The sequence below is a fragment of the Vigna angularis genome, chromosome 9 (genome assembly GCF_016808095.1).
Source record: "Vigna angularis cultivar LongXiaoDou No.4 chromosome 9, ASM1680809v1, whole genome shotgun sequence".
Lineage (NCBI taxonomy): Eukaryota > Viridiplantae > Streptophyta > Magnoliopsida > Fabales > Fabaceae > Vigna > Vigna angularis.
In genome coordinates, this window is record NC_068978.1 from 26,587,508 (window position 1) to 26,614,971 (window position 27,464).

General features: G+C 34.3%; 2 protein-coding genes across 2 annotated transcripts; one reads left to right on the forward strand and one right to left on the reverse strand.

The window, feature by feature from the left end:
* Positions 1-12,328: 12,328 nt before the first annotated feature.
* On the forward strand, positions 12,329-14,006 carry LOC108346712 (GDSL esterase/lipase 5). Its single transcript, XM_017585767.1, has 5 exons — positions 12,329-12,590; positions 12,731-12,852; positions 13,099-13,332; positions 13,443-13,695; positions 13,771-14,006. Exons 1-5 carry the CDS (start codon positions 12,329-12,331, stop codon positions 14,004-14,006), a joined length of 1,107 nt encoding a protein of 368 aa, XP_017441256.1.
* Positions 14,007-20,472: 6,466 nt separating this feature from the next.
* Positions 20,473-25,116, reverse strand: LOC108346304 (uncharacterized). The gene is made up of 2 exons (XM_017585344.2): positions 24,353-25,116; positions 20,473-21,036 (listed from the first exon to the last, which is right to left on the reverse strand). The coding sequence occupies exons 1-2, from the start codon at positions 24,636-24,638 to the stop codon at positions 20,663-20,665; spliced, it is 660 nt and encodes a 219-aa protein (XP_017440833.1). The 5' UTR covers positions 24,639-25,116; the 3' UTR covers positions 20,473-20,662.
* Between the last annotated feature and the right edge of the window lie 2,348 nt (positions 25,117-27,464).

Below are 27,464 nucleotides of genomic sequence, written 5' to 3' on the forward strand. Positions count from 1 at the left end.
GTTTCGGTAAAGCCAAGGCATATATAGCGCGTTAAAAAATCTATTTTTTACTAGTGAATGAAATTTGTGTAGAAAAATATCTGAGCAATGATGATAACATCAATCTTCTTGGAACACATGAGGTGGAGAGACAATAGCACAGTTATGTAACTGTTTAGTTCCAACTTGCCGCATAAAAATCTCATCACAACTTTCATCTCTGCTCGCTCTCTCTTCTTTCATTTTGCTTTTTCCACATAAAGATTGAAGATGGGTAGCTCTAAAGGAAATAACTTTGGCATCCGATTCTGTTTTTTATTTTATTAGTGTTAGAACAGAACAAACCCAGATTCTGAAACTCCATCTTTGTTTTCTTACACCTGAGTTAGATCACTTTGATTTGAATCTTTCTTTCACCAGAATGTTTAATCCCAAATCACGATTTCATTGTAACCCTAACCCCTCTTTTTTTAACCTCTCACAGAACACTGGCACACAATCTATTTTTTTTGTCCAATTTTTTATTTTACACATCATTCACCCTCACAATGCCACGTAATCAAAAAACTGGACACCTCATTACGTTTTGTCCAAGGGGCACCTGCACCGTTAAAATTTTGACGTCGTAACAAAAAATGATTAACTTGACCCGATTTTTCACAAGTTGGGACCGCTTCAAACTTTTTAAAAAAGATAGGATCACTTTGAACAATCCCCCTCTTTCGAGGGACCAAAAGAGGTATTAAGCCAAATAAAAATAACTACTTAATCTATCTCTATCTTATATAAAGAAAATAAAATAATTATGCAACCAAATTGATGGCAATCTCCTAGCTAGGTTAGACCAAAACTAGAAGGAAAGCCATGGAGGTGGTCATGGACGGGTGATTTGCGGAACAATGGTGGAGGGTAAGCTAAGTGTCTCACGGTTTTGGTGTTGTTATGGATTATGGAGGTGATGTTTATGATGTTCTAAGAGAGGTTGGACCAATTCTTGGAGGAAAGTGGCTATTCTTGGAGGAAGGTGGTCAGAGAAGGCCACTTAAATTGCTCTAACTTAAAGGAGGTTAGTTAGGTTACTCCAGCTTAAAGGAGACCACTTATGTTGCTCCATTGCATCACAGTTTCATACATTATCTGCATAATAGCAAAAAGCTGTAAAACTTGATTCACTGTTATAGGCTATTTTGCTGTCCAGATTTTGGTGTTATACGTGATTTTGCTTTTTTAGAGTATTTTAGTGATTCTAAATACTTTCATTTGCATTACTAAAATCATTCAAACCTGTTCCAAGCATTAGGAGTGCATAATCCACATTTTTATTTTATTGCGGCATATTTTATCAAACAGTTTCATTTCCATTGTTTTAGGCATCTTTTATTCATATTTTAGGTCAACTTTTAAATGCAGTACGAGTGCCTAAAATTGGCTTGGCAGCTATTAGATTCAATAGGTAGCCAAATCATACTCTTGACAGAGGATTAACTTTTGATACTTATATTTATACCATATGCATGGTAGAAAACTAAAGCATTAGACAAAATTATGCAACCAATGTTTTGTCCTTTCGTAAATTTTGGAATCTGACACTATTATTTTTTTGTACATATTTGTTCTTTTATTACTCATTTTCCACTCTTTATCTTGAATTGCTTTTAGGAATAAAATAGTAGGAAGTAATTAAAAAATTATGCAATCCCACATTTAAATATTAGCATTCTATTATTAACAACCAAATATAAGAAAATATTTTTTTAACAAATTTTTTTATAACTTTTTACAACATTTTGGTCCGTTTTAAATATACATACTAATAAAATAGTGACATATAATTTATTATTAAAAAATTGTTAACGTATCATTAATTTTTCTCTCTAACTTTTCTTCTTTTTTCTTTTTGTCTAACTTCCAGTACCTCCAACTCTTTCTCTTCTCTCTCTTCTTTAGTTTTATTTTTAATCTCAAATAAGTTTTTTTCTTTTTCAGAGTGTCAATTGGGTTCTTATTTTGTGAAAATTGTATCAATTAGACCCTTATCGTCAAATTAAACAAACAGTCGCTTAAATTTGGGTTACGTGACATGGTCAGTATATTATTTAATCATGGCATTAAAAACGAATTTGAATTGTATTTTGTATTAAAAAAAGATTGTAAAGAGGGAAATAAAAAATAAACAAAGGTAAAGTGGACAGAAGAGATTAAATTAAGTGCACTAGCCCCTTTCTCTTTCTCTTTCGAAATGGAAAAGAGAAAATGGAAATCATATTGGGGAAAGTGAGTTTTAGGATTCGCGGAAGAAATTACAGCCCTTTCTCTGCGATTGGGGAAAGCAGAGTACTTGGCGAGCATATTCTGGAACTGTGCAAGCTTAGCGTCTATCTTGGGAAATTGGTCCACCGGTGTGGCGATCCGAAGGCATGCCACGTGTGCCGACAGAAGTTGTTCATATAGAGGATGCGATATAATCTCTGCCTTAAACCTCGCATTCTTACAGTTCATCAGGTTGTCTCCACCGCCCTCCACTACTGCCACCTCGCTCTTCAAATCGCCGGATCTGGCGCCGATCATGGCCTAGTCAGATGCTGCCGTGACATCGTCAATGATCTCGCTCTGTTTGCGGTAGAGGATCGGACACGCCAGCCATTGGCCAGAGTCAGTAGCCGCAGTGTGGAGGTTGAGGAAGTTGGTGCCGTTGTTGTTGGCAGCGTTAACGTTGGTGTTGGAGTTGCTATTGTCATTGTTGTTGTTTGTGGTGGTGTTTTTGGTGTAGTGCGTTCGAAGAAGGGCGTTGTTGAGCCAATTTGGCGCCGGTTGGTGAGGATCAGAGGGAGGTTTGGAGGTAGGGTCGAAGAGGAGAGATGCGTCAGTGAGAGTTTGTTTATGGTGTTGTTGTTGGTCAGTGAAATGGTGGAGTAGAAGGTCTTGAGGGTTGTGGTAAGCCATATATGATAGAAATGAAACTCTTTTCTACTTTGTGTGCGAAAGGTAGCACCTATTGATTCATGGCGAAGTGAAGAGGAGTGAGGAAACAAGAGAGGAAAATGGAAAATGGAGGGAACATAAGGTGTTCTGAGTTACAAACAATGTTGCCAAACTCACATTCCCCCGATCTGATTTCAATTTCGAAAGAGAAAGGGGTGCTGCACTTAATTTAATCTCTTATGCCCACTTTGTCCTTATTTATTTTTTATTTCCCTTCTTTGCAATCCATTTTTTAATACAAAATGCAATTCAAACTCATTTTTAATGTCATGTCTAATTAAATAATATATTTTTAATGTCATGTCTAATTAAATAATATATTGACCATGCCACGTAACCCAAATCTAAACCGTCGTTCGTCCAATTTTATGGTAAAAGTTTAATTGATGCAATTTTCACCAAATAAGAATCCAATTGAGACGCCAAAAAAGAAGGGAATCTATTTGAGATTCTAGACAAAAATAGAGATCTATCGAAACATTAAACATTTCTCTTTCATTAAAACACAACTCTAATTCTCACGTCACACCCCCTACACTTCTCTTCATATTTTTTTTCATTCACTTATTCCATACAACACACTAACCCCACCTTTCTCTCTCCCCACCTTTCTCTCTCTTAATTTCACGTAACTTATACACACAGTTCACTAGTGCAGAAAGGGCTTTAGACGTCTGTTATTTTGGGCTTTTAATGTCAGATCCCGATCTGACGTCTTTATGGGTGACGTTAATGGGACGTCGGACTCTATAGGTCCGACGTCTTTATAGACGTCGGATTACACCAAAAACGACGTCTATAGACGTCGGACATGGCATTAACTGACGTCTACTGCAGCTCGTGTCTTTGGGTAGCGTAGTAGCACCTTCTTTCTTTGCTTGTTTCCTCATAAGAAAAGTTTGTGTCTTTTGGACCTCTTATTACATTTCAACCGAAAACCGAATCCGGGTCCTTGCCTAGTTCCATTCCAACTAGCAATGAAAATGAATACGGTGACATGAGAATTAGGCAAGGACCCAGTTTCGGTTTTGGGTTGAAATGCTATAAGACATCCAAAAGACGCAAGCTTTCCTTACAAGGAAACTAGCAAAGGGAGAAGGTGCTACTACGCTACCCAAAGACACGAGAAAAACTACACTAAAACACAATGAAAACTCATTTTAATCGGTTCAAATGGAAGATAACCCATCAAAAACTAATTTAATCGAAGTAAACGTAAGTTTAAACGGTGCAAAAGAGACAAAACGCACCTGAAAATGCAATGCCGCGGAGAGAAAAGGCGAGAAGGAAGACGATGAAGTGTGCGTAACCGCGGGTTCGATATTTGATTTAACAGGAACCCAGACGTCGGGCACATGGGGGCACCGACGTCTATTCTCGACTAGATGTCGGGGACCTCACTAATATGACGTTCATTCGATTTAAAAATTAATATCCGTGGTGTATATAGACGTAGGACGTAAGGGGAGTCGACGTCCAAAATAACTTTTCACCTACCCTATCAGGCCATTTAGACGTCGGATGGTGAGATCAAACGTCCATATGGCGGAAAAAACAACTTCTCACCTACCCGTCAGGCATATAGACGTATGTTGTAGGGGACCGACGTCGATAATCGTATATAGACGTCAAGGATGGCGGGATTAGACGTCTATATGGCGGAAAAAAAGAACTTTTCATCTACTTGTCAGACACATAAACGTTTGTTAGGAGGGGCACCGACGTCTATAATATTAGAGACGTCGAGGACCCCCCTAACCGACGTCTATATGCCCAACTTATTTACGAAAATGTCACCGATCAAGAATTTACGTTGGTTATTTTGTAGTCCGACGTCTACGGGGTGACGTTAAAGACCAATTCTGCACTAATGGTTCTTTCTTGCTCACACCTCCCGCTGCAAGTGCTTAACCTTGCATGCAAAAACTCTTCTCCTTTCTTTTCTTTTTCTTTTACAAAAAGCCCAACACTACACCTTAACCTACGTAAAACCCTTTCTTCCACCTTCTCTCCCTTCTTTCTTTCATTCATAATAACCACCCTCCGGCTTCTTCCTTCATCATTCTCCCATTTTCTTCTCATTTCTATTCTCACCCATGCATCTTTTTCCAAACAACCATCTACTACTCTTTATTTTCTTTTATCTCTAGTCACCTACCTTTTCTCTCACAACTCAACCTTCCCGTAGCCAATTCCCGTGACACTATTACTCTTAGGGTGCAACCTCGAAGAGTCTCAAGGTTCAAAACACATCTAGGTTTCCTATTTCTTTACTTCCCTCACGCTACCTACACGCACTACTCACTTTATATATTTTTTCTCCATTCACATTGGATATATAAATACATATACATAACATGCTCTCATGCAAACACAGAACACCCACCTTACGGGTGCCACACGAAACGAACTGCTACAGTACAAATTATACCAAGATCAATACCCAATATTATACTTACAGGATAATTTCTAGCCACTCCCCTCCTTACCTTATTTTCCAGAGATCCTCTAAGTTCCTTTGAATGCTCAAGGTCTGACCAATGTTGCTCACTCCCTCTACGAAATACCACATGCTCACTAGAAATAAAATATCAATTGACTAATAATAAAAACAATTACTTAATTTATCTCAATCTTATATCAAGAAAATAAAATAATATTACACCTAAATAAATAGAAAATCAAATTTACCTATTCCTATTTTATCTCTATTAAAATTAAACTAAATATTACTAAACTCAAACTAATAAAATAATATTAAAAAAAATTACTAATAAATCTTTAAAATTTAAATTTATTCCAACATATATCGCTTTTGCAATTGACCCCTTGAGAACAAAGGTTTTGAGGTTTTGTTATAGCGGAAGGTAATGTAACAGCTATAGTAAAGAATGGGAATGAGGAAGGAGATCATATAACCACTGTAGTAAATAATGGACCCAAATATAAGGAGACTTGGCAGAATCAAGAAGAAGGAGGTGCATTAAGAAGGAAAATAACTAACTCTAAGCTGGAAGATTATTGTGTGGGCCTGAGAGTGAGATAAATAGCAAAATATAGAGAGAGAACGCCATGGACTTGGTGTGATGTCACTCCCTTCCCCGGGGAATCTTCTATTTTGTATTTCCTTCTGAATTCTATTTTTCATATCTGCGTTCGCAAGTTTATATACATCAGTGTGCTTGCATACGTTTTTCTTAGTGCCATTCTTTTACCATTGTTACAAATTGTTACACTTGTTAAACCCTAATCCACTTTCCTCACTTATCCAATTTGTTTTTCTTTCATCTTCGTACTTTCTCTCACCTATACACAACAACCCATGACACCGCAATTTGTTGCGCTTGCTCTGTTCGTTCATTTGTTTTCCACTTTAATAACAAAATATATTTTTTTGTTATTAAAGTGAAAAACAAATGAACGAACAAGCAACAAATTGCGGTGTCGCGAGTTGTTTTTAATTAACTTATAACTCTTTTCGAATTCGAATCTAAGAAAAAGATGAAAACAGCTAAGATAAAAAAGAAGAATTCAAAAAATGATGAAAGATTCCGTTCCAATTTAATTAAATCTAGTACAAAAAAGATAGTACAAAAAGAATATTTGGATCTCGAACTATATTTCGGTTCAAATTGTCAGTATTTTAGTTTTTTTAAGTATTTTTTATGATATTGTTGCCCCAACCTATCCATGAATCTAAGAAATAGCGAGAATTCTTAATTTATCTCAATATCTCTCTCAATTCAAAAATCCATGATTTGAATTGATGTCCTTTCATTTAATCTTCCTAATTGCGTTGATTTATCCGAAAGATTTCACTTCAAGGAACGATTACGTGAAAATTCATGCAATAACACAAGAAAAACAAAAACCTAGACAGTAAGATGAATATATATTCTACCAAGTCAAAAAAAAAATTATCCACAATTTCAACGTTTGCAAATTTATCAACCCCTATTAATATTAGACTTAAGGACTTATTACGTATTTTTGGTTAATATTTCATAAGGTAGTTAAAAGAATATCCAATTTAGAACAAAATAAAAGTTTGACGACCCATCACGCAGTTGAAAATAAATATAGTTTAGGTACTAAAATTTTGCCAAATAACTCATGAACCTATGAAAATAAGCAAAATATAAATATGAGTTTAATTTTTATGGATTGCGAGCTTATTTTTTATATACCATTAGTTACGTACTATAAATATGGTATACCATTAGTTTATTTGTAGATGTTTAATTGAGTTAATTACTAATGTGTCGTGAATAATTTATGCGGATAAATCGCTCCATTATTTGATTTTTTTTTAATGTCATAGTTATTTATCTTTTTTATCTCTCTCTCTCTTTTCAAGAGGTGTTTCGTACTAATATTGACTCTTTCTTGAAAGGGTTTCATTGAAATTATAGGAAATCAAAAGAATTAGTCATTGAAAGAAAAGTTCTCTTAGCAAGGAAACAAAGTATCAATTTTCTTCTCATTGTCAAAGGATGAAAGCAGGAAAATATTTTGTTTATTATTTTGTGAAGTTCCATGAAGTCTTACTAACTTTTTCTATATCATAAAGAAATATATATTATGGTACAGCAGACAGGGAATAGAGTATATAAGTGGACAGGTCTTATATGTTACAGGTTGTTTCTAAAGATGGTTTTTCTCTCTAGAATAAGATAATTATTTGGTATCTATGCAAATGGTTTATAATATATAGGTTTGCATATCTTGTATTAAAGTTAATATGTCATGTTTGTTTTTTGATAAAGTAAATAAATTTATATATATATATATATATATAATATATATATATATATATATAATAATAATAAAAAAAATGTGATTTAGTGTTTTTAACTTTTTAACAAGTTTTGTTTACGACGATTCAGTAGTATAACCATGATTCTCCCATAATCTTCATAAAAACTTTGTTTTATTTATAATTGATCACCGCATCTTTTTAAAAATAGTCACTTGTAACATGTTATAGTTTAAGTCGTTAATGAGTTGTTTCACTAGTATTATGGTTTATTTATTAGGACTGGAGAATTGACTAGTATACATGAAGTTTTAAATTTGATTTTTACTATTCTCATAAAAAAATTGATTTTTGAATGATTAAACACGTTTACACGGACAAATTTTAGCAATTAAACTATTTTTTCTTTATCGAACAGAGTATGGAATACAGGATACTCAACAATTACACACATTAGCAACTAGTCTACTTATAGACATTATAAAATTCGTAGTACATCGTTACAAAACATATACCTATGAACTTTTCAAACCCGTACTATTATTTTTGTTTTATAAAGCTAATAAAGACACCACATTCTTTAAGCCAATTCTTCCTTAAGAATCAACCACTCTCGTAAAATTGGAATAGTGTAACTTAACTATAAATGGATCAAACAATAAATAATTACAAATTATTGGTGTAATCTTAATTCATGGAGAATATCCATGCAAGGAAAAATCTATGTTCTATCTCCGTCATAAGTGAAAATTAGTTGTGTTTCGGTAGGAATTTTGTGAGACCGAGACATTAACATTTTTTGACGTGTCTTCCTTGCTTCCGAATGCCTGGACCGTTCGGTCTTCAGTGTGGACCGCTCGGTTACCTTCAGTCTTGGTCATTCGGTGGACTTCAAGCTTTGATCGTTCGGTCGCCTTTTTAGTGGAGGCGGGAGGTACCTGCAAAAGACACTCCGACGTTCAAGTTATGAGCGGTTTTAGGAACTGTTCATTACAGTTAAATATTTAAGTCCTGATCGGACGTAAGTAAGGCGTAGTGGAGTGTGAGTTGAATGTGTGTTTACCTCAAACCTAAACCCTATTTATAGAGTTTAAAACAATTTGACCAATTAATTTACCTCTTAATGATCATTAATACAAATCTTAATTGTCTAACGGTAGCCGTTACCACATTTATTTGTGCATTAACTCTGCTCAACAGTTGTCGGGACCGAATGACTGAGAAGCCTTTTTTTTTGCATGCTGACCGTTCAGTTCTTTAGGGTCGTATGTCATCTTTTACCGATCGGTCAGCTATGAGCCCATAGTAACATAAGCCCCCCAAGTCCGAGTTAATCGTTCGACTTTAGCCATGATTAACTATAGAACTTATGAATTTGAGGGATGCTGTTTTTAGTCATTGCTTGTATACGACTGAACGGTTTTCTTCAACCGAAGCCGTAGAAAGCTTAGCAGATGGGGCCGAATGGTTGGAAGGTCGTATGACCGTGTGGGTGGGGCGCCAAAAGGCTGCGAATTTGTTACACCGAATGGCTGAACACCTATGACTATTTGAGTTTAGCACGAGAGTGAGTTCATGGAGAACCTCATCGCTCGGTTCAGGACGAGAGTGAGAGCTCATGAAGAACGTTCCTCACCGCTCGGTTTTTCGACTTAGGAGTTCGTTTTGGAACTTCCTAGTGGACGAGAGTGCAGTCCTCGGGGACGTCCAACACCCCTCGATTTAGGACGAGAGTGAGGGTTCAGTGAACGTTCCTTACCGCTCAGTTTTTCGACCTAGGAGTTTGTTTTGGAACTTCCTAGTGGACGAGAGTGTCAGTCCTCAGGGACGTCCAACACTGCTCGGTTTAGGACGAAAGTGAGGGTTCGGTGAACGTTCCTCACCGCTCGATTTTTCGACCTAGGAGTTTGTTTCGGAACTTCCTAGTGGATGAGAGTGCCAATCCTCGGGGACGTCCAACACTGCTCGGTTTAGGACGAGAGTGAGTTCACGAAGAACGTTCCTCACCGCTCGGTTTAGGACGAGAGTGAGAGTTCACAAGGAACATTCCTCACTGCTTAGTTTAGGACCAGAGGTTCTCGAAGAGCGTTCCCTAGGTTTTGTGAAGTGGCCCGAACAGTAAGTTCTCGATTTGCCTAGTGATTTGTGTGCATGATCCTATCATCTCCACTGAGGCCATGGAAGGCCGAGCAATCGAGGCCGAATGGCCAATAACTTTGAAGCCGAACATCTGATCATATTTGATTTGAAGGGAACTATCTGACTTTATTCATACCAAAAGTTTAAACACGTAAGTCTTGTCAAAAGAATCTAATCGAAATAAAACATAACATTAAAATTCAACTAAAGTAAACTTGAGATGAGTCACATTCCCAATGTTAGGAAGGTCATTATATCTTCTAGTCAATACGCCCCCGAATTGCGCGGTCAGAGCTACGACTGCGGCTGCGACTTCGCCTATGTTTCCACTCCTCCTTTCTATAAAGTCGTTCGGTACTTCTTCGGGGAGACCTTGATGAGCTTCTTATCCGCGGTCGATCCTTCTTCACATACTTACGGAGATGGCCTGAACGAATGAGTGCTTTGATTTTATCTTTGAGTGTTACACACTCTTCGATGGTATGTCCTAGGTTTTGATGGTATTGGTAGTGCCTTCCTCCATCGACATTTTTAGGTGAATGAAGCTTCCTGACCAAAAGAAGTTCAGCACTAAGAGCTTCCTCGAGGATCTTTGCCCTGAGTGCATTAATAGTTGTGTAATGATCAAACTTAGGCATTCGGGGGAAATCCTTTGGTCGTGACCCTTCTCCCCTGTCGTTGATGCCGAACGTTTGTGTGTCGTCCCTTCTTTTTCCGCCTACATCAGCTTCCTATTGTTGCTTTCTCTATGAGATTCGCATTTCCTCCATACAGATGAATTCAACTACTCTTTCTTGGAGTTCTTCCATAGTTTTTGGTGGTCGCGCATACAATTTTTTCGCAAAATATCCTGGTCTCAGACATGAAGGTAAATTGTTGATGATAAAAGAGTGATTGACCTCTTTAACCCACCGTGCGGTTTCAGTATACCTTTTCATAAAGGCCTTCAAAGTTTCCCATATCTCCTGCTTAGTATTTACCAATTCTGCCGGTGTTATCTCTTGTTTTCGATTGGAGGCGTATTGCCTTCTAAAGAGGGTTTCCACAGTGGCGAAGCAATCCACTGTGTTTGGGGGAAGAGTGTTATAACACTCTAATGTCTCGTCCTTGAGTGATAAGGAAAAGGCTCTGCATATAATCGGATCAATGTCCGAGTAGAACATCATTGCATTAGTGAAGATCCTGAGATGATTGTCGGGGTCTACCGAGCCATCATACTTGTCTAATATAGAAGGATTCTTCTCTGGCATCGGAGTTTGCATAATGGCCTCCGTAAAAGGGAGTAAACTAGAGAGTCGAGTGGTTTACGGGGGGGACAACTCTCTCCTTCCCCGACCGTTCGGGTTGATGTGTGGGGATGGCTGCCGATTACGACTTCCATCGTTTTCATTTTGATGGTTGTTACCCCGTTCGGCATTGGACATCGAGTGCTGAGCTGACCGTTCGGTGCGGCCTCGTTCTGCCCTCAGTGCCGCAATCTCCTCCTCGTGTTTTCGTTGCAACTCTTGTTGTGCTAGCGCTTGCGCCTGTATGGTTCGTGCTTGTGTCTGTATCTGTGCTTGCATCTGTGCTATCAAATCTCGGGTATTTTGTTGTTCGTCCATGCTCCTTGTGGTCACCATATGGGTTTCTTCTGCTTGCTCTCGGCCCACGGTGGGCGCCAAAATGTTTCGGTAGGGATTTTATGAGACCGAGACACTAACCTTTTCTGACGTGTCTTCCTTGCTTCCGAATGCCTGGACCGTTCGATCTTCATTGTGGACCACTCGGTTACCTTCAGTCTTGGTCGTTCGGTGGACTTCAAGCTTTGACTGCTCGGTCGCCTTTTTGGTGGAGGGGGGAGGTACCTGCAAAAGGCACTCCAACGCTCAAGTTAGGAGCGGTTTTATGAACTGTTCGTTACAGTTAAATATTTAAGTCCTGATCAGACGTAAGTAGGGCGTAGTTGAATGTGTGTTTACCTCAAACCTAAACCCTATTTATAGAGTTTAAAGGAATCTGACCAATTAATTTACCTCTTAATGGTCATTAATGCAAATCTTAACTGTCTAATGGTAGCCATTAACTACATTTATTTGTACATTAACTCTGCTCAACAGTTGTCGGGACCAAACAGTTGATAAGCCTATTTTACTCATGTTGACCGTTCAGTTCCTTAAGGTCGTATGTCATCTTTTACCGATCGGTCGGCTATGAGCCCATAGTAACAAGTTGGGTTAATCTCAACTCTAATAAAGATGTCACAAAAGAAAAAATGTTTCACCATTATTTATGATCAGATTGTTGAAAGCCTATTTTTTCTTGAGATAAGTTAGAATAGTCTTTTAATCCTTCGCCGAGAAATAAGACTATTATTCTGTTGTTGTCTTTCACCAAACCAAGATACTGCTGCATGTATATATATAACACCTAGCACAAGGTGATATGCACCAGAAGCAAAGCATAGGAGTGTAGGACTAAGTAGCGACAACCATGAGAGGTTTAAGTTGTTTGTTGGTGTTTTCTTTGGGAATTTTCATCCAAGTCAGTTACTGTCATAGCAGCGTTACAACATGCTTGCCTGAGAAAAATGCTGCACTATTCATACTTGGAGATTCACTATTTGATAATGGAAACAACAACTACATCAACACCACCATCTCTTACCAAGCAAATTATTATCCCTATGGAGAAACTTTCTTTAAATACCCCTCAGGCAGATTTTCTGATGGACGCATGATACCAGATGTCGTTGGTATGCACATTTCATTTCATCTGCGCTAAGTTTGAGTTAAGTTTTGCCTGTGTTCTTGATGTTGCAGAAAATTGCTTCATTATGATCGCTTCATGTATTCATTTGGTTCAAACTTTTATTAAGTATTTTATGTTGTTTAGCTGAACTTGCTAAGTTGCCAATACTACCACCATACCTGCATCCGGGTCGTGTTGAACACGTCTATGGTGTCAATTTTGCTTCGGGAGGTGCAGGTGCTCTGCGTGAAACCGCTCAAGGATTTGTAAGACCAAGATCATCCTTTTATATATATATATATATATATATATATATATATATGTGTGTGTGTGTGTGTGTGTGTGTGTTTTATTTTACCAATAATAAGGTATATAAGTTTAAGTAAACTTCTGTCATAGAAAAGAGCCTGACTTGTTTTATACATTCATCATACACCATTCTTTAAGTTAGGTAGTTAACAAACAGTGTTATACTGATATAACCTTGTCTGATTTATGATCCCTGTATGTAGGTTATAGACCTCAAAACTCAGGCAATTTATTTAAAGGATTTAAAGAATGTATTTAGTCAGAGACTGGGAAAAGCAATTGCAGAGGATATTGTGTCCAAATCTGTGTACTTGTTTAGCATTGGAGGCAATGACTATGGCTCTCTTCTCAACCCAGACTCAAATCTTGTGCTTCCTCCTGGTGATCATCAAGGGTTTGTAGATATTGTGATTGGAAACCTCACAGATGTCGTAAGAGTAAGAACAAACTTTAATTTGAATTAATTTTTCAGAAGTTACCCTTTTTTTCATATATTCTGTATAGAATCTATAATCCTAACTCCAATGTTGGTATGATATAATTTTAGGAAATCTATAATCTTGGTGGAAGGAAATTTGGATTTGCTAATGTGGGTCCAATTGGTTGTTTACCTGCTGTGAGGGCTCTGGTGAAAAATGGAAGCACATGCTTAGAAGAGTTTTCAGCCATCGCAAGACTACACAATGCTGCACTCTCAAAAAGGCTTTATGAGCTAGAGAAACAGCTCAAGGGATTCAAATATTCTGTCACTGATTTCTATGCTATATTTTCTGAAATGCTGAACAATCCTACAAAATATGGTATTTCCAAAAGCCATGTTCCATTAAATTTTATTTCTGAGGATGTTGTAATCACTGTTTTGGCTTTGTCTGAAGGTTTCAAAGATCCGAGTGTGGCATGTTGTGGAGGTGGACTATATAGAGGAGACCAAAGCTGTGGAGGGAACAAAGGGATCAAAGAATACGAGTTATGTGACAATGTCAATGAACATCTGTTCTTCGATTCTAATCATGTCACTGATAGAGCTAGCCAGTATTTCGCAGACTTCATCTGGAATGGAAATCACACTGTAACAAGTCCTTACAATCTAAAACAACTATTTCAATTTTGAACTTTGAATATATATATATATATATATATATATATATATATATATATATATATATATATATATATATATATAAAGCAACACGTAACATCACGATGTATTTGTTTTCACATTATGTTTTTAGTTAACTCTTTCTGCTTTGTATCATGTAATAACAAGGTGTTTGAGGTTGCTAAATAAAAAATCGTTTCGTCACGATTTCAATTCATATAGCTCTTTGAATGTAACCTGTAAAGAGTTTTCGATTACAGAGTATATATTTTTTTAGTCACGTTTACCTCCATAATAGTTTCATGTTTTTTTTCATGTTATAGTCTTGTTACTGAAAATTGAATGTTTTTAGACCAAATTCTTTGATGAGATGGAATATGATCTTTTTGAAATATTCAAAGGTTTAGATGATAATGAGAAAGTAATCCAATAATGGAAGTTTATCTTTCAATATTAAATAAGGTAACAATGTGCACATTGAAAGATTAAGTTGAAGTGAGTCTCCATCTTCTGAAGATATTAATTATTGATCTGCCGTTTAAAGTGCCCAAACAGATAATTGTAGAAAGAACGGTAAAACCTACCGAATTTTCGCACTTTATGACATGTTATTGGCCATTTGTTAATCATGTTGAAGCACAACATTCATGGAGAAAACGATGCAGAAAAAGATGGGGAGTGGAAACAATAGAAGAGCTCCTTCAAAGAGAGCGGGGGAAGGATACATGGGGATGAGTGAACAAGGCTAGGAGGTGGAACTGGATTCTGAGTTTGATGCTGATGCAGAGGTACTTTTTTTCACTAAGTTATTAAGAAAAAATTACACAAGAAAAATTTGCAAGGATGTTGATGGCTCCCTCTGTTAGGAATCCAAGTGAGTCTAAGTCTCACATTGGATAGAAATGAGAAAGTAGAACAGTACTATATAAAGATGAAAGATCCATTAACTCATTGTCTTAAGGTTTTGGGTAAAGAGTGGTGTCGATTTGGCTTGGATGTTATTAATCGAGTATCTTATCCATATCTTTATTTTCAATAAATTATCGTGTTTATCCCTTTTTTTTACAATTTTCAATAGAAAATTTGTAAAAATTCACACATGTTATGTGTTTGTTATCCTGAACAAATATGACTGCAATAAAGTTAGAGACAAATCTATACCATAAGGAACCTCCTCCTCGATAGAAAGGTGAACGAAGTCAGAGGATGTGGTGTTGTGAATGGTGGAAGTGGATCAAGGAAATTTGTCCTAATAGTGAAAATCACACAGATGATTTTTATACTGGTTCGAATCAAAAGATTTTATGTCTAATTGTTAATCACGTTAAAATACGTGATTAACCTTTCACTAAAATTGGTTTAACAATACAATATAAGTAATGAACAAAGTGATGTAGTAAACACCTCTCTTAACGGATAAGAGATGACAGTAGCACCTTCCTTCGACACACGATGGAATGAAGAATAACTTGAAACAACTTGGTAAAGAACCACTTCCACCTTAGACACATTAAGATAAACTTCTCCTTCTTCAAGCACAAGATCAAGCAAGACTTAAACACTTAGAGCTTTCTCTAAACCAATTTTGTACTTTGTAATAGTTTAGGTAACCTTCTCAAGGTTATGGAGACTTCTATTTATAAGTCAGGGGTTAGAAACTGAAAAGGTAGCTCTCAACTACTAGTAATAATCGATTAAAAAAAGTGATAATCGATTATTTTTTGTCGTTATAAGGTTTTAAAAAAAGTGATAATCGATTATCGTTAATGATAATCGATTATTGTCGAACCCTAGTCAATTATATCTTTCGGTGATAATCGATTATCCTGGGAGATAATCGATTATTGTCAATTTGAAGTGTTTTTCACGTTTTACACATTATAATAAATTATCCTTCATGGTAATCGATTATTGCCACAACATAGCTACACTAAAAAGCAATTTACAAGTTTTTTTATGTACAAGTGAAAGCAAAAGTCTAATACAAGGTTTTCTATACAAATGCTTTAATAATGTATGTAAATAATTCTTCAAGGCTTCAAGTGCATCATCATCAAAATCTCTTCAAATCATCAATGTTTCTCATTGGTAACAAGTTTCAATCTAATGTATAGAGATCTCACTCAATGATAACTCCAAAAATCCGTTGTCAGTTATTTAACGTGTGATAATCAATTATGCATTTAATGAATGTACAATGATAAAAAAAAATTGCTTAAAAATTCTTATAATTGCTCATGATAATCGATTATAGCATGTCATAATAAATTACTGAAAAAAGATTATTATAAGTTGATAATCGATTATCTTGAGTATAAAATGAAGTTTTCTTATTCAAAACGAATTTTAACGTAATCTAAGGAAAACAATATATAGAATCAAAGATAAACCACATTCTATACATAAATCTACTAAATTACAAAAAGTTTTAACACAAGACAAGTCTTCATGAAGGTCTTCATGCAATAAGAGCACTTGAGAGTTAACTTTGAGACATCATCAAAACTTATTCTCTTCAACTTTATGCTAACAATCTTCCCTTTTTTTTATGATGATAAAAATCTCTTTGATTTACTTTGATTTAAAGCCTTTTATAACATGTACTAATATGTAACTCATACATAACTTAAATAAAGGAATTAGTAGACAAGAGAAAAAATATAATTATAAATATAATTAAACCTTTTAAACATATTTCTCCCCTTTTTTTATCATTATTAAAAAGAGTTATGTATGATTAAAAAAAATTCTCCCCCTAAATTGGAGAACTCTCCCTTGATATAAGCCATAAAAAATAAGAAAAGATAAACATTAAGGCAAATTTTCATTAAGGGAATTAAAACATAAAATAACATGGAAGAGATACAAATGCAAATGAAATGCATGAGGGATGACTAAAACTCATCACTACTATCATCATCTTGAGGTTGAACTAAGTCCTCTTATGCATCGACCCTATCATTTATACTGCTAAGAAGAGAGCATACTTTCTCATGCCTAAAGGCTTGAAGAAGAGACATGTCGGATAATTTCCTAGATAGACTCTCTAAGGAATAAGAATTACTGGTTGGAGGTGGTGCAGACAGTTTCGCTTCATCCTGGATATCCTCCATCTGGTGGTCTTCGCCTTCATCTTTTAGGTTCCCCACATCATCACAATGGAGGTAGGTATTGCCTTACAAGATGAAACCCATCTGACGGAGGGAAGAACTCCCTATCTGACTCTCGGGATGAGTGCTTTGGAATGCCTCAGTTGAGACATCTACTCCCTTGTATTCACAGATCGTATAAACCAAAAGAGCATAGGGAAGAGGATAATGATTGTACCTTTTATCCTTCATCATAGTGTCGTAGATGAGGCTTGGCCAATGAATCTTTATCTCATTGACTATCCCATATATAATCATCATCTCTCTTTGGGCAATGCTTTGGTGAAAATATTAGTTAATTGGTGTTTGGTATCAACATACTCTATCTCATAATCCCCCTTTTGGATATTGTCTCTAAGAAAGTGTGCATAATCTCTATATGTTTGATTCTAGAGTGCTTAATGGAATTCTTAGTAAGATTGATGGCACTGGTGTTATCACACTTAAGAGGTATATGGTCAAGGTATATATCAAAATCCTCTAATTGTTGTTTCATCTATAATATTTGGGCACAACAATTACTTGTATCAATATACTCATCCTCTGTGGTGGAAATGACTACACAAGCTTGTTCCTTATAATTCCAAGAAACTAAGGAACTATCCAAGAGGTGACATGTACAACTAGTGCTTTTTCAATCTATCTTACAACCACCATAGTTTGCATCTGAAAACCTTACAAGACTAGGTTCAGCCACAGAAGGATACCACAACCCAAAAGAAACAATCCCCTTAAGGTACTTAAGGATATGCTTAACTGCATTAAGGTGAGACTCTCTAGGACTAGCTTGATACCTAGCACAAACACACACTTTGCATGATATCTGACCTACTTGCAGAAAGATATAACAATGGACCTATTATTCTTTTATATAGAGTTTGGCTTAAGGGTGTACATGATTCATCCTTGTCGAGATAACATGGTGTAGCCATAGGAGTGGATGCCTCCTTAGCTTTATCCATTTCAAAATTCTTCAAGATTTCTCTGTAATATTTAGTTTGGGAAAGAAACGTACCTTCTTTCGTTGGCTTGATTTGGGAAAGAAATGTACTTTGATTAGAGGTGAAAACTTTAACAAGAATTAATCAATAATGTACTTTGGTTAATTATCTTTAGACTTGATATAAGAGGTAACATAATAGATATGATTAAACATAGTAATATTTAATTGAGAATGTACTTTAGTTAAATTTACTATGATTAATCTACAAAGTTCTTGTTTTTAATTGATAATGTACTTTGATTAATATTGAGAATACCAACAAATTAATTGAGAATTTACATTGATTAATTTGAAAATCTAAGACAATAATTAATTTAACAAGAATGTTTAAATAACCAATGATGAATCCTATTTTGAAAAAGCAATGAAGTCAACATATTTTCTTTATCATTGTTTTTATCTTTTTAAATCTTTTTATAAATTTATTTCTTTCTATCTTTTGTTATTTTATTCTTTAATCTTTCACTTTCTTTTATTACTTCTATTATTTTATTTTACTAACCCTTTTGTATAGTTTTAATAAGAACTAATTTTTTTAAGAATCAATTATGTGTTGGTTGGGAGAGAACTTAGGATTGATACTACCCTTTCTATTTTTTGGCTACTATCTTAACAATACTGAAGTTGTTAAATTTTAGTAGTTTTAATTTGATCGCATCAACGACAGCGATATCACACCCGTGAGTTACCAGACAGTATAAATGTGACACCCGAGTTACTTAAGCGGTAACACAAGTTAAGCCTGCAAATGTGACACTTGAGTTACCTAGACCGTAATACAAGTTAAGCCCACAAATTCAACATCCAAGGGTACCCAGACGGTACCACAAGTTAAGCTTGAAGACGCGACACCTGAGTCCCCCTAGACAGTAGTATAAGTTAAGCTCGCTGAGACGACACCTTAACCTACCTAAACAGTATCATTAAGTTAAGCCTACTCAGGAGGCACCCGAGCCTGCCTAAGTTAATAATTCAAAGCTCTCAAGACAACATCCATGGTCAAAGACGACCATCCAAAGCTCGACCAAATGGCAAATCCACCTCCAAGGTAAAAATTGACCACATACAATCTACCAAAGACGCACAAACATTATGGCCAAACAACCCATCCAATTGCAAACATAAAACCAATTACATCTTGACCATAGTTATAGTCGCACAAGCATTGTCTTTACGCTAATCAAACTTCTGAGCATGGGAAGTTTATGTACGTCCCTGGCTCGACAAATATACTAAGTAGAATGACGCAATAAGAATCATTCAACATTATTGACCTAAAGTAGTTAAATAATATTCTAAGATATATATGTTGGTGCAATTATCATATATTAACAGAATATATGACTAAATATCAATAGTTTGATTACGTTATAATATCTTTTAATATCATATATCAACAAAATATATGGTTTACTAGGTAAAATATTGTATTATTGTTATTGTTATGCTAATTTAACATATAAGTGGTAAGTTTTTATATTAGTTGATATTATTTTATATCATCTTAATATTGTTTATTTTATCACATAAGTCATAAGCCTAGAAACCCTATAAGTACACATGATATTTCACCAAGAAATACACACTCACTCGTACTCATACTCATTCTCTCTTTTACTCAAAAGATCCAAAAAAATGTACTCTATGCTCTAGTCCTCAAGAACATTCATCAGGAGTCATCAAGTTACTCAAATTTTGTCACCTTTCCAAAAGTTCACATTCTAGATCCTGACAAGAATGGTAACCAATTAAATTTCTAACCAAAATAAAAAAGAAAAAAAAATAATGGTTATGTTATAAGTAAATTCTATGCACACAAAATGAAGTCAACCTAATAAGACACATTAAATTGTAGAGAAAGAAGAAAGAAATCCAAAAGCATGAAATAGATGAAGATTTGGAAATTTCCTTTTTGATACATAGAAGGAACCAACATTATGTAAACATTTTCTTAAATCATCACATCTTATATATTACATATACTTCTTGTTATCAACATACTCGTTTGATAAATTGTAATTTTTGCAATTTGTCCCTCATTTATATGATAATAAATAATAACCCCGACAAGAAAGGTTATGTTCTGAATAAAGGTATTTTTTAAAAATTTCATTAATAATAACAATAAGTTAAGAACTTTATAAACAACTATCTTATCATAATACTAATTATATATGTAACTAAAATAATTGTTAATTGTAAAAATCACATGTTGAATTTGTCATTCATATGGGCTTTCTACCTCTAGTAGTTACTATATTCAGAAGAATGAAAGTAATAAGAAAAAAAAACATTTTACTTTCTTTTTCAATTAGAAGGATGGTGGAAGGGCTAAGGTGATTTCACTCCATTTTAATGAATGTTAATCAATGTTTCATTTTCATCAAGGGCCAAATTTTCTCTTCTTGTTTTTCTTTTTTTTCAATGATAATGTTAATCTTGCAACAAAACTAATGAAGGTGTGATTGTGATATAACTCTTCTCCAAAACTTGTGGTTAAAAGTAATTGACTCTTATCAGTTCTTGCTGTGCCTTAGTGCTTGAGCTTGAAGATTTTGGTTCTCCTCCAAGAGCCTGTCATATTCAAGTAGCAGATCTGCAGCTTGCTTTTGGAGGGAACTAACATGAGCTTCAGCAGTCTCAACTCTTTTGTCCTTCTCTTCACATTCCACCTTTGTCTTCTTCAAACTTTCTGAAAGACCAGAAATTTGTTCCTTCAAGTGCACTATCTCCTTGGAAGCTTTCTCTTCCTTTTCCTTAAGCTCAACTTTCTCTTTCTCAATGCTTTCCACTTCTTCTTTAGAAGCTCCTGCATTGCTCCTTAACTTGTTAAGCTTTTGGAGATAATGATGCACACGATCAATTATGAAGCCTAGGAATAATGTAAAACCTACAACATAAAATCAACTCCATTAAGACAAGATAAAATCTACTTTAATTGATAGCATAAATGAACTAAAAACAACTCTAAGAATACCATAAAAAATTAACATCCCCATATGGGAATTGAAGGTGAGCTAGAATTTCCACATTGGTAAAAACGAGTAAGATAAACAATATATCAGTAGAAGGATGTGCAAACATGTTTCAAGATTTTGGATTAAAGATGATGTCTTATTACTTACACAAATTTCTTTATAACTCATTAGTGTCAAATTTTCCTGGTCTCCTCGAAAAACCTACAAATAGAGTGACTAAAGAAATCTAAATGTATTTGTAGAAATCTAATATCACCAACAAAATGTTGTAATGCAAGCATGAACCAAAATTTATATTTTGATGTTATTTTGCACTTTCAATAACGAAAAACCCTCTCTGTCCCGTACCAGCCTTGAAAACACAACATCAGAAGTAAAAATATTAATAATATAGGAGCAAATATGAGCAATTTAATGAGAATAAATGTAAGTTGAGTTTTCATGGAGCTACACATGGAAACACTCTACTTTTAGAAGATGGAATTTAGAAACAAAGATTATGAACAATTAAGACCTTTGAGAAGAACAAATCAATTCCTCATGAAAATAACTCATTCTCAAAGGCTTAACTAAGTTCTTGTTAGATTTCTGATGTAATAGACATATTTCTCACACAGAAGTAGAAAAAATATAAGCAATTACGACATAGCATTCTACATTTGTTGTTTCTCTTCAGTAAGACATGACAGCAGAAAAGTATGTCGACACTGCTTCCAACCCTCCAATTAACAACTTATCATGTTTATTACTCCCACAACCCCTAAATAAAACACCAAATCAACAACTGAAAAAACAACCCTGTTAATGACCATAACCACGTCAGAAATCAGATAGAACATATACTTTCACTACCTTTAGTACTGTCAAAACTACTTTCATTTCTACGGAATCGCACAAACAACCATGATAAAACCACTGCACTCCAAAGCACCACAGCCACAAAAGATTATACTAACATAGTGCAAGTCAGCATCATAGCTACCACTGATATAAAGTCAAATTTAAAATATTCGTCAAGACTATTACCATTTCTGATGCTTGGATTCATATTGTGAGTTCCATCACTTTGGCCCAAATTTGCCAATTATTGATACATCTCACTTCAGACTTTATTGATACATCTTATTTTATTAGTAGCTATTATTACTATTGAAGGCTATGCCTATTGCAAGAAAAGAAGAGAACATAAAATAATTGAGGAGGGAAACAACATAAATATTGTGGTGAGAACAAAATTCGTATTAAAACGTATCAACAAAGCACAAGTTCTAAACGGTCACCACTTATTTTTTTTCAGTGTTTTTGTTCATTAAGTTTGTGCTCTCGTGTGTAGGATTCAAGTAATCACAGTTAGTGATCACGTGGGAAAGGGTAGGTTAATCTACACACATAATATGTTTGCACTAATTCAATCTTTCATGAGTATTAATCTGGTATACTAGAGCACCAAAACCTCAACATTCAGAGGCATTAATCATGTGTAGGATTCAAGTAATCACAGTTAGTGATCACGTGGGAAAGGGTAGGTTAATCTACACACATAATATGTTTGCACTAATTCAATCTTTCATGAGTATTAATCTGGTATACTAGAGCACCAAAACCTCAACATTCAGAGGCATTAATCATGTGGTTGTACCAAAAAAAAAACCTTGACCGTTTCCTTCATTAACTCGATACTACTTTAGAAAAGGATACCATGAACAAAACAATATGTAGAAGCATGTTCTTTTAGACAATCTCTGGACAAGATCAAAAGACCAAATAGAATATGTAGAAGCATGTTCTTTTAGGCAATCTTTGGACAAGAACAAAGACCAATTAGAATACCAAGGAATATAATAAAGCAATATAATTCTCTTCTATTTGCTATAATGTAACTAGGAGATTTGGATCTTATACCAATTGTTAGGTTCCTCGAGTGGACACCGGAGAGGGTCAGTATGTAATTGGAGATTGGATCCAATGAGTCCCCAAGCTATGAGGCAACCATATATAAAAGACTTGCAACACCTCTAACCCAAAACCCTAAAGCATTAGTAGGTTTGTGAGTTTTTCTCCTTATATATTTTCACTCTCACTCATCTCTATTCAACGTGGGACTCCCACCTCCACACTTGAGTTCCTCATACTCTAATTTGTATCAATGTATCATACTATTAAAGTAAGTCAATTTTAAATAAAATTGACTAGAATAGCCTCCACATTCCCATTTTTAAAAGCAAGCAACCCATGCCATGAGTAGAAATTCTTATCCAACATTCCAGGCACACAACATTCCAGTTTACTAGACAAAATCCTTCTCAGGCATATGGACTTTGCTGAGTTTCACCTCAAACTTTCCTAAAGAAAAAGTAAAAATAAAAATAAAAATAAAAAAACTCATTCCAAAATACACTTCTCTGCAATGTTTCTTCAAACAGATCCCTCTCAACAATGAGCATTCTGCTCTACAGTACTTGCCTACCTCATATCATGGCATGGCACATTATGAAGCTTTGACAACTGACACAAAACTCAGTCAAATGTCAAAGACAGTCAAATCACACAAAGTCTTATACAGATTGAAGCTCTGCATTAGATCATTCAAGTGGCTCAGTCAACAGCAGCTAAAGGAGGAGCAAGTAGCATAACAAAATTGAAATCCCACATAATAGAGCTGAATTTAAAACTCCTTCTTCTTTTAGAGAAAACATAGGCCATTAAATCCTTTGATATTTGCCAATTCTTTCTACAGTTATAATTGATCCAATTTCGACAAGGCACAACAAAAAGCATTTTACATATCTTAAAAATGACATCTTCTAAACATGCTTTATCCAAATATAACCTCAGTACTGATAAACATGCTTTCCTTAAATGATAAAAAATAACACAAATCATCCTCAGATCAGCAACACATTCAAACAACTTTTTTCAAAAGGGTTAACTTACATTTCCGGTGAACAATCAAAACAAATTGATGAGACCATAAATGCACCAAAGACCAAACAACAATTAAATTAAAGACTAAAACTATAAGGCACCCTTCTTCACCCGAACCCCTAAACCTAAGATCTGTCAAACAAAACATTCACAGCAGCAACACTTAATTGCCACATTTTCCAGCAAAATCAACATTTTCACTCGTAGCCGCATAACAAACAGTAACTACATCTCTGGTTTTTTGGAGAGAGAGAGAGGGAGAGAGAGAATGAAGTGACCCAGAAAAAAGGTGTGTGAGCATACCCATTAGTGAAGCCTCCAGCAAGTGGGTTCTCCACAGAACTTGATCCATGGGTGACATGGTACCAAGCTTGGCACCTTTGTTCTGGATCTTAACAATGCTCATAAGGCTTGAGAAGAGAATCACGGACATGGTGCCAGCAATGGTCTTCACTGTAGCAGGACCCTTCCCCATTTTTATCTGATCCAGCGTCTTAATAACAAGATCTCTCAATGGCCCAATCTTCACCAACAAAAGAAATGCCATAGCACCCTCCACAAAAAGCACCAAGAACAGCAACTGAATCATCCTTTTTGAACCCCACAAAATAAAAGATACCCACTTCAACTACAACTACGAAAATCCCTTTTTTTTCAAGAAAAACGAATGAAAGCTACCTCCACAAACACACAATCGTTCTTTCAACAAGCACTGTATCCAAACTACTAGTCAAAATCAATAGAAGAAAAAAAACCCTTCTCACACAAACTCATACCCATTTGTCATTTTTTGTGAAACTGGAAAATGAACAAAACTCCAGATGAATAAGCAACAAAAAATTAATAAAACTAAAAAAATACATGTTGAAAATTAGAGGTAGAAGGAAAGCTTAAAGCTCTTTTTTTGCAAAACATGGACATTTCTCCACTAAAGCTGATTAGTGTGAAGCAATCAATTTATTTAGCATAAAAGAGAGATATACATTCTAAAAGAAGCTGGTTAAACCTTTTTTTTTTCGGTTATAGACTGGACTTGCAAGTGGGGTGCATTTGCTTTTACTTCACTACACAGAATTTGAAACGTTAAGCTATAGTTCGTCGCTTTAAGAAAGTTGAAGTTTGATCCTAAAAAATATTAATTGAAGATTTCATTACTTATCTAACTTTTTTTAAAATTAAGCAATTTTAGTTAACTGTTACATTTAACAAAAAAATTTAAGATGTTCGTCAAAACAATATGTATTATAATTAATTATGAAATCTATTATTAATACCTTACATGAATAAATAATTGACATTATTATTACTTATATATGAAATTTTCTATAAACAATTACATAATTTATTAACAATGAAAAATTTACATAATTTTTTAAAACAAAAAAGAAAATCTGTAAATTAAAATTATTCATTTACAAAATTTGAGTTCGAAAATCGATTCAAAGTGTATTTTATAATATTAAAAGTACATCAAAAACTGCTTTTGTAATTAAATTATAGTGCGAAATATAGGAACGTTAAATATATAACCTTTTGGCGTAAAAGGTGGTGGTATGTTGGTCTTTTGAGACATTGCCAAAAGTCAAGAAATAGTACATACTTTAGGTTTTTGTCTTGTTGGTAACTTCAACTTCGAGGTTCGTCGTTCATAGGTGAGGTACTTTTTTGAGTTTAATTACGATTTTATCCTGTTGATATAATTATTATTATTATTATAATAAAATAATTGTCAAATTATAATATGTAGAAGTACTTTTTATTGATTATAATAATTATACACGAAAAATATCTTTTATTTTTTCACATCATTGTTCTTAGTGTTTTTTTAGATTATAAAGATTAAAAAAAATTATTCTAACTTCAAGTTTATTAGAATAATGTCCGTAACATCAATATGTCTAGAATCTAAAACTGTATATATATTTTTTTATTAAAAAACCTCTTTTAAAAAAATCTGTCTTGAAATTTTTATTTTCCAAATGTACAATACAGTAATAATATAGTTTAAGTTGAAATAACAATGAAAAGAAAGATATGATTAAGAAAGAGATAAGTATATAATAAGAAAATCTTTAAGAAAAAATTATTTATATTTTTTGACACTACAATTTCTTTTGTTTCTATGAAATTTATTTTTTCAACTTTAATCCTTGTTATTTTGTTTTTTATTTTGGTAAAATATTTATTTATTTATCATTATTGTCATGGGTTAAAAATATTAATTAAAATTAATAAATGAATATAATAATAATAAAATGAAATAAAAGAGAGAATAGAAAAGTTGAGAGGGAAATATTTTGTACATTGTGTTTTATTTTTATTTTTTTTCTTTCACAAGTTCTGTTTCTTTTTATTCTCAAATTCATCTTTCATCTCCATCTATTTCAAAATCTAATTATAGATGGTAAAATTAAGGAGTTAATGAACTTTTTGAATTGATCAAAATTTTAATAAGATTAATTTATTATATAAAATCACTCTTATATGATTTTTGCGTTATTTTAATCATCAATCTTACTAAGATTAGTTGAGAGAAGTGGTTCTTTCAACTTGATTTACCATATACTAAATTTGTGTCTTGTTTGGATAAACTACTCTAGGTCTCTCGTTGTGAGTGCAATACTTGAGTTGAGGAAGCTTAGCTTTGAGGAAAAGTTATTTAAAGATAAGAAAACCTAGTATTGTTTGTGAAGAAAAATGATAATATTCTAAGAATGTGTATGGAGAAGAGGTAGCCCAATAGGTTAACAAGAAAGGACCAAGTGTCTTCTACCAAGTATAGGCAATGTATAAATATATATGATTATTATGAATATGTGGTGATACTATGGATTATGAGCGTTTGATGAATCGATATTTTATCCTATTCACTTAGCTTCTTGTACCATATTTAATTAGAGAATTGTGTTTAAATGTCCAATATTTCCTCAGCTTTGATATTTGGGTTTAATTTGGTCAGTAATTCTTATTTTAATTAATTTGAATTATTTGAGATTAATTATTTCTATTATTAATTGTAGAAAAATTTTTGGAATCATATTTTGGGACTCCAAGAGAGCTGCCACATAAACAATAAATTTACACCTCAGCGTTTTATGTTATTTAGTTTGTAATTTTGTTTTTATAATTTTTTTTGTAATTTTGGGCAGATCTTTGCACTTTGGGCCCAATTTTGGTCATTTTTTGAAGAGACCAAAATTATGGGTTGACTTACTAACCTAGGATTTTGTGCCCAAAGGGCGGAGACTCTCACATTACCTCTCATTCTTTTATTTTTGTTCTTCTTGCTTTTTGGACAGAGGAGAGAGCTCTCTAAGTTTAGCTTTTTCTTTCATCTTCGTTTTTTGTATTTCTCTGTTCAGAACTTGTTTTGCAGTATTAATTACAATTTGGTTTGGCATTTCATTTTAATTTC

Coding starts and splice junctions, on each gene's coding strand:
- LOC108346712 (XM_017585767.1), top strand. CDS start 12,329: ATGAGAGGTTTAAGTTGTTTGTTGGTGTTTTCTTTGGGAATTTTCATC. Junction 12,591..12,730: donor CATGATACCAGATGTCGTTG/GTATGCACATTT, acceptor TATGTTGTTTAG/CTGAACTTGCTAAGTTGCCA. Junction 13,333..13,442: donor ACCTCACAGATGTCGTAAGA/GTAAGAACAAAC, acceptor ATATAATTTTAG/GAAATCTATAATCTTGGTGG.
- LOC108346304 (XM_017585344.2), bottom strand. CDS start 24,638: ATGATTCAGTTGCTGTTCTTGGTGCTTTTTGTGGAGGGTGCTATGGCA. Junction 21,037..24,352: donor GCTGGAGGCTTCACTAATGG/GTATGCTCACAC, acceptor TTTATGTTGTAG/GTTTTACATTATTCCTAGGC.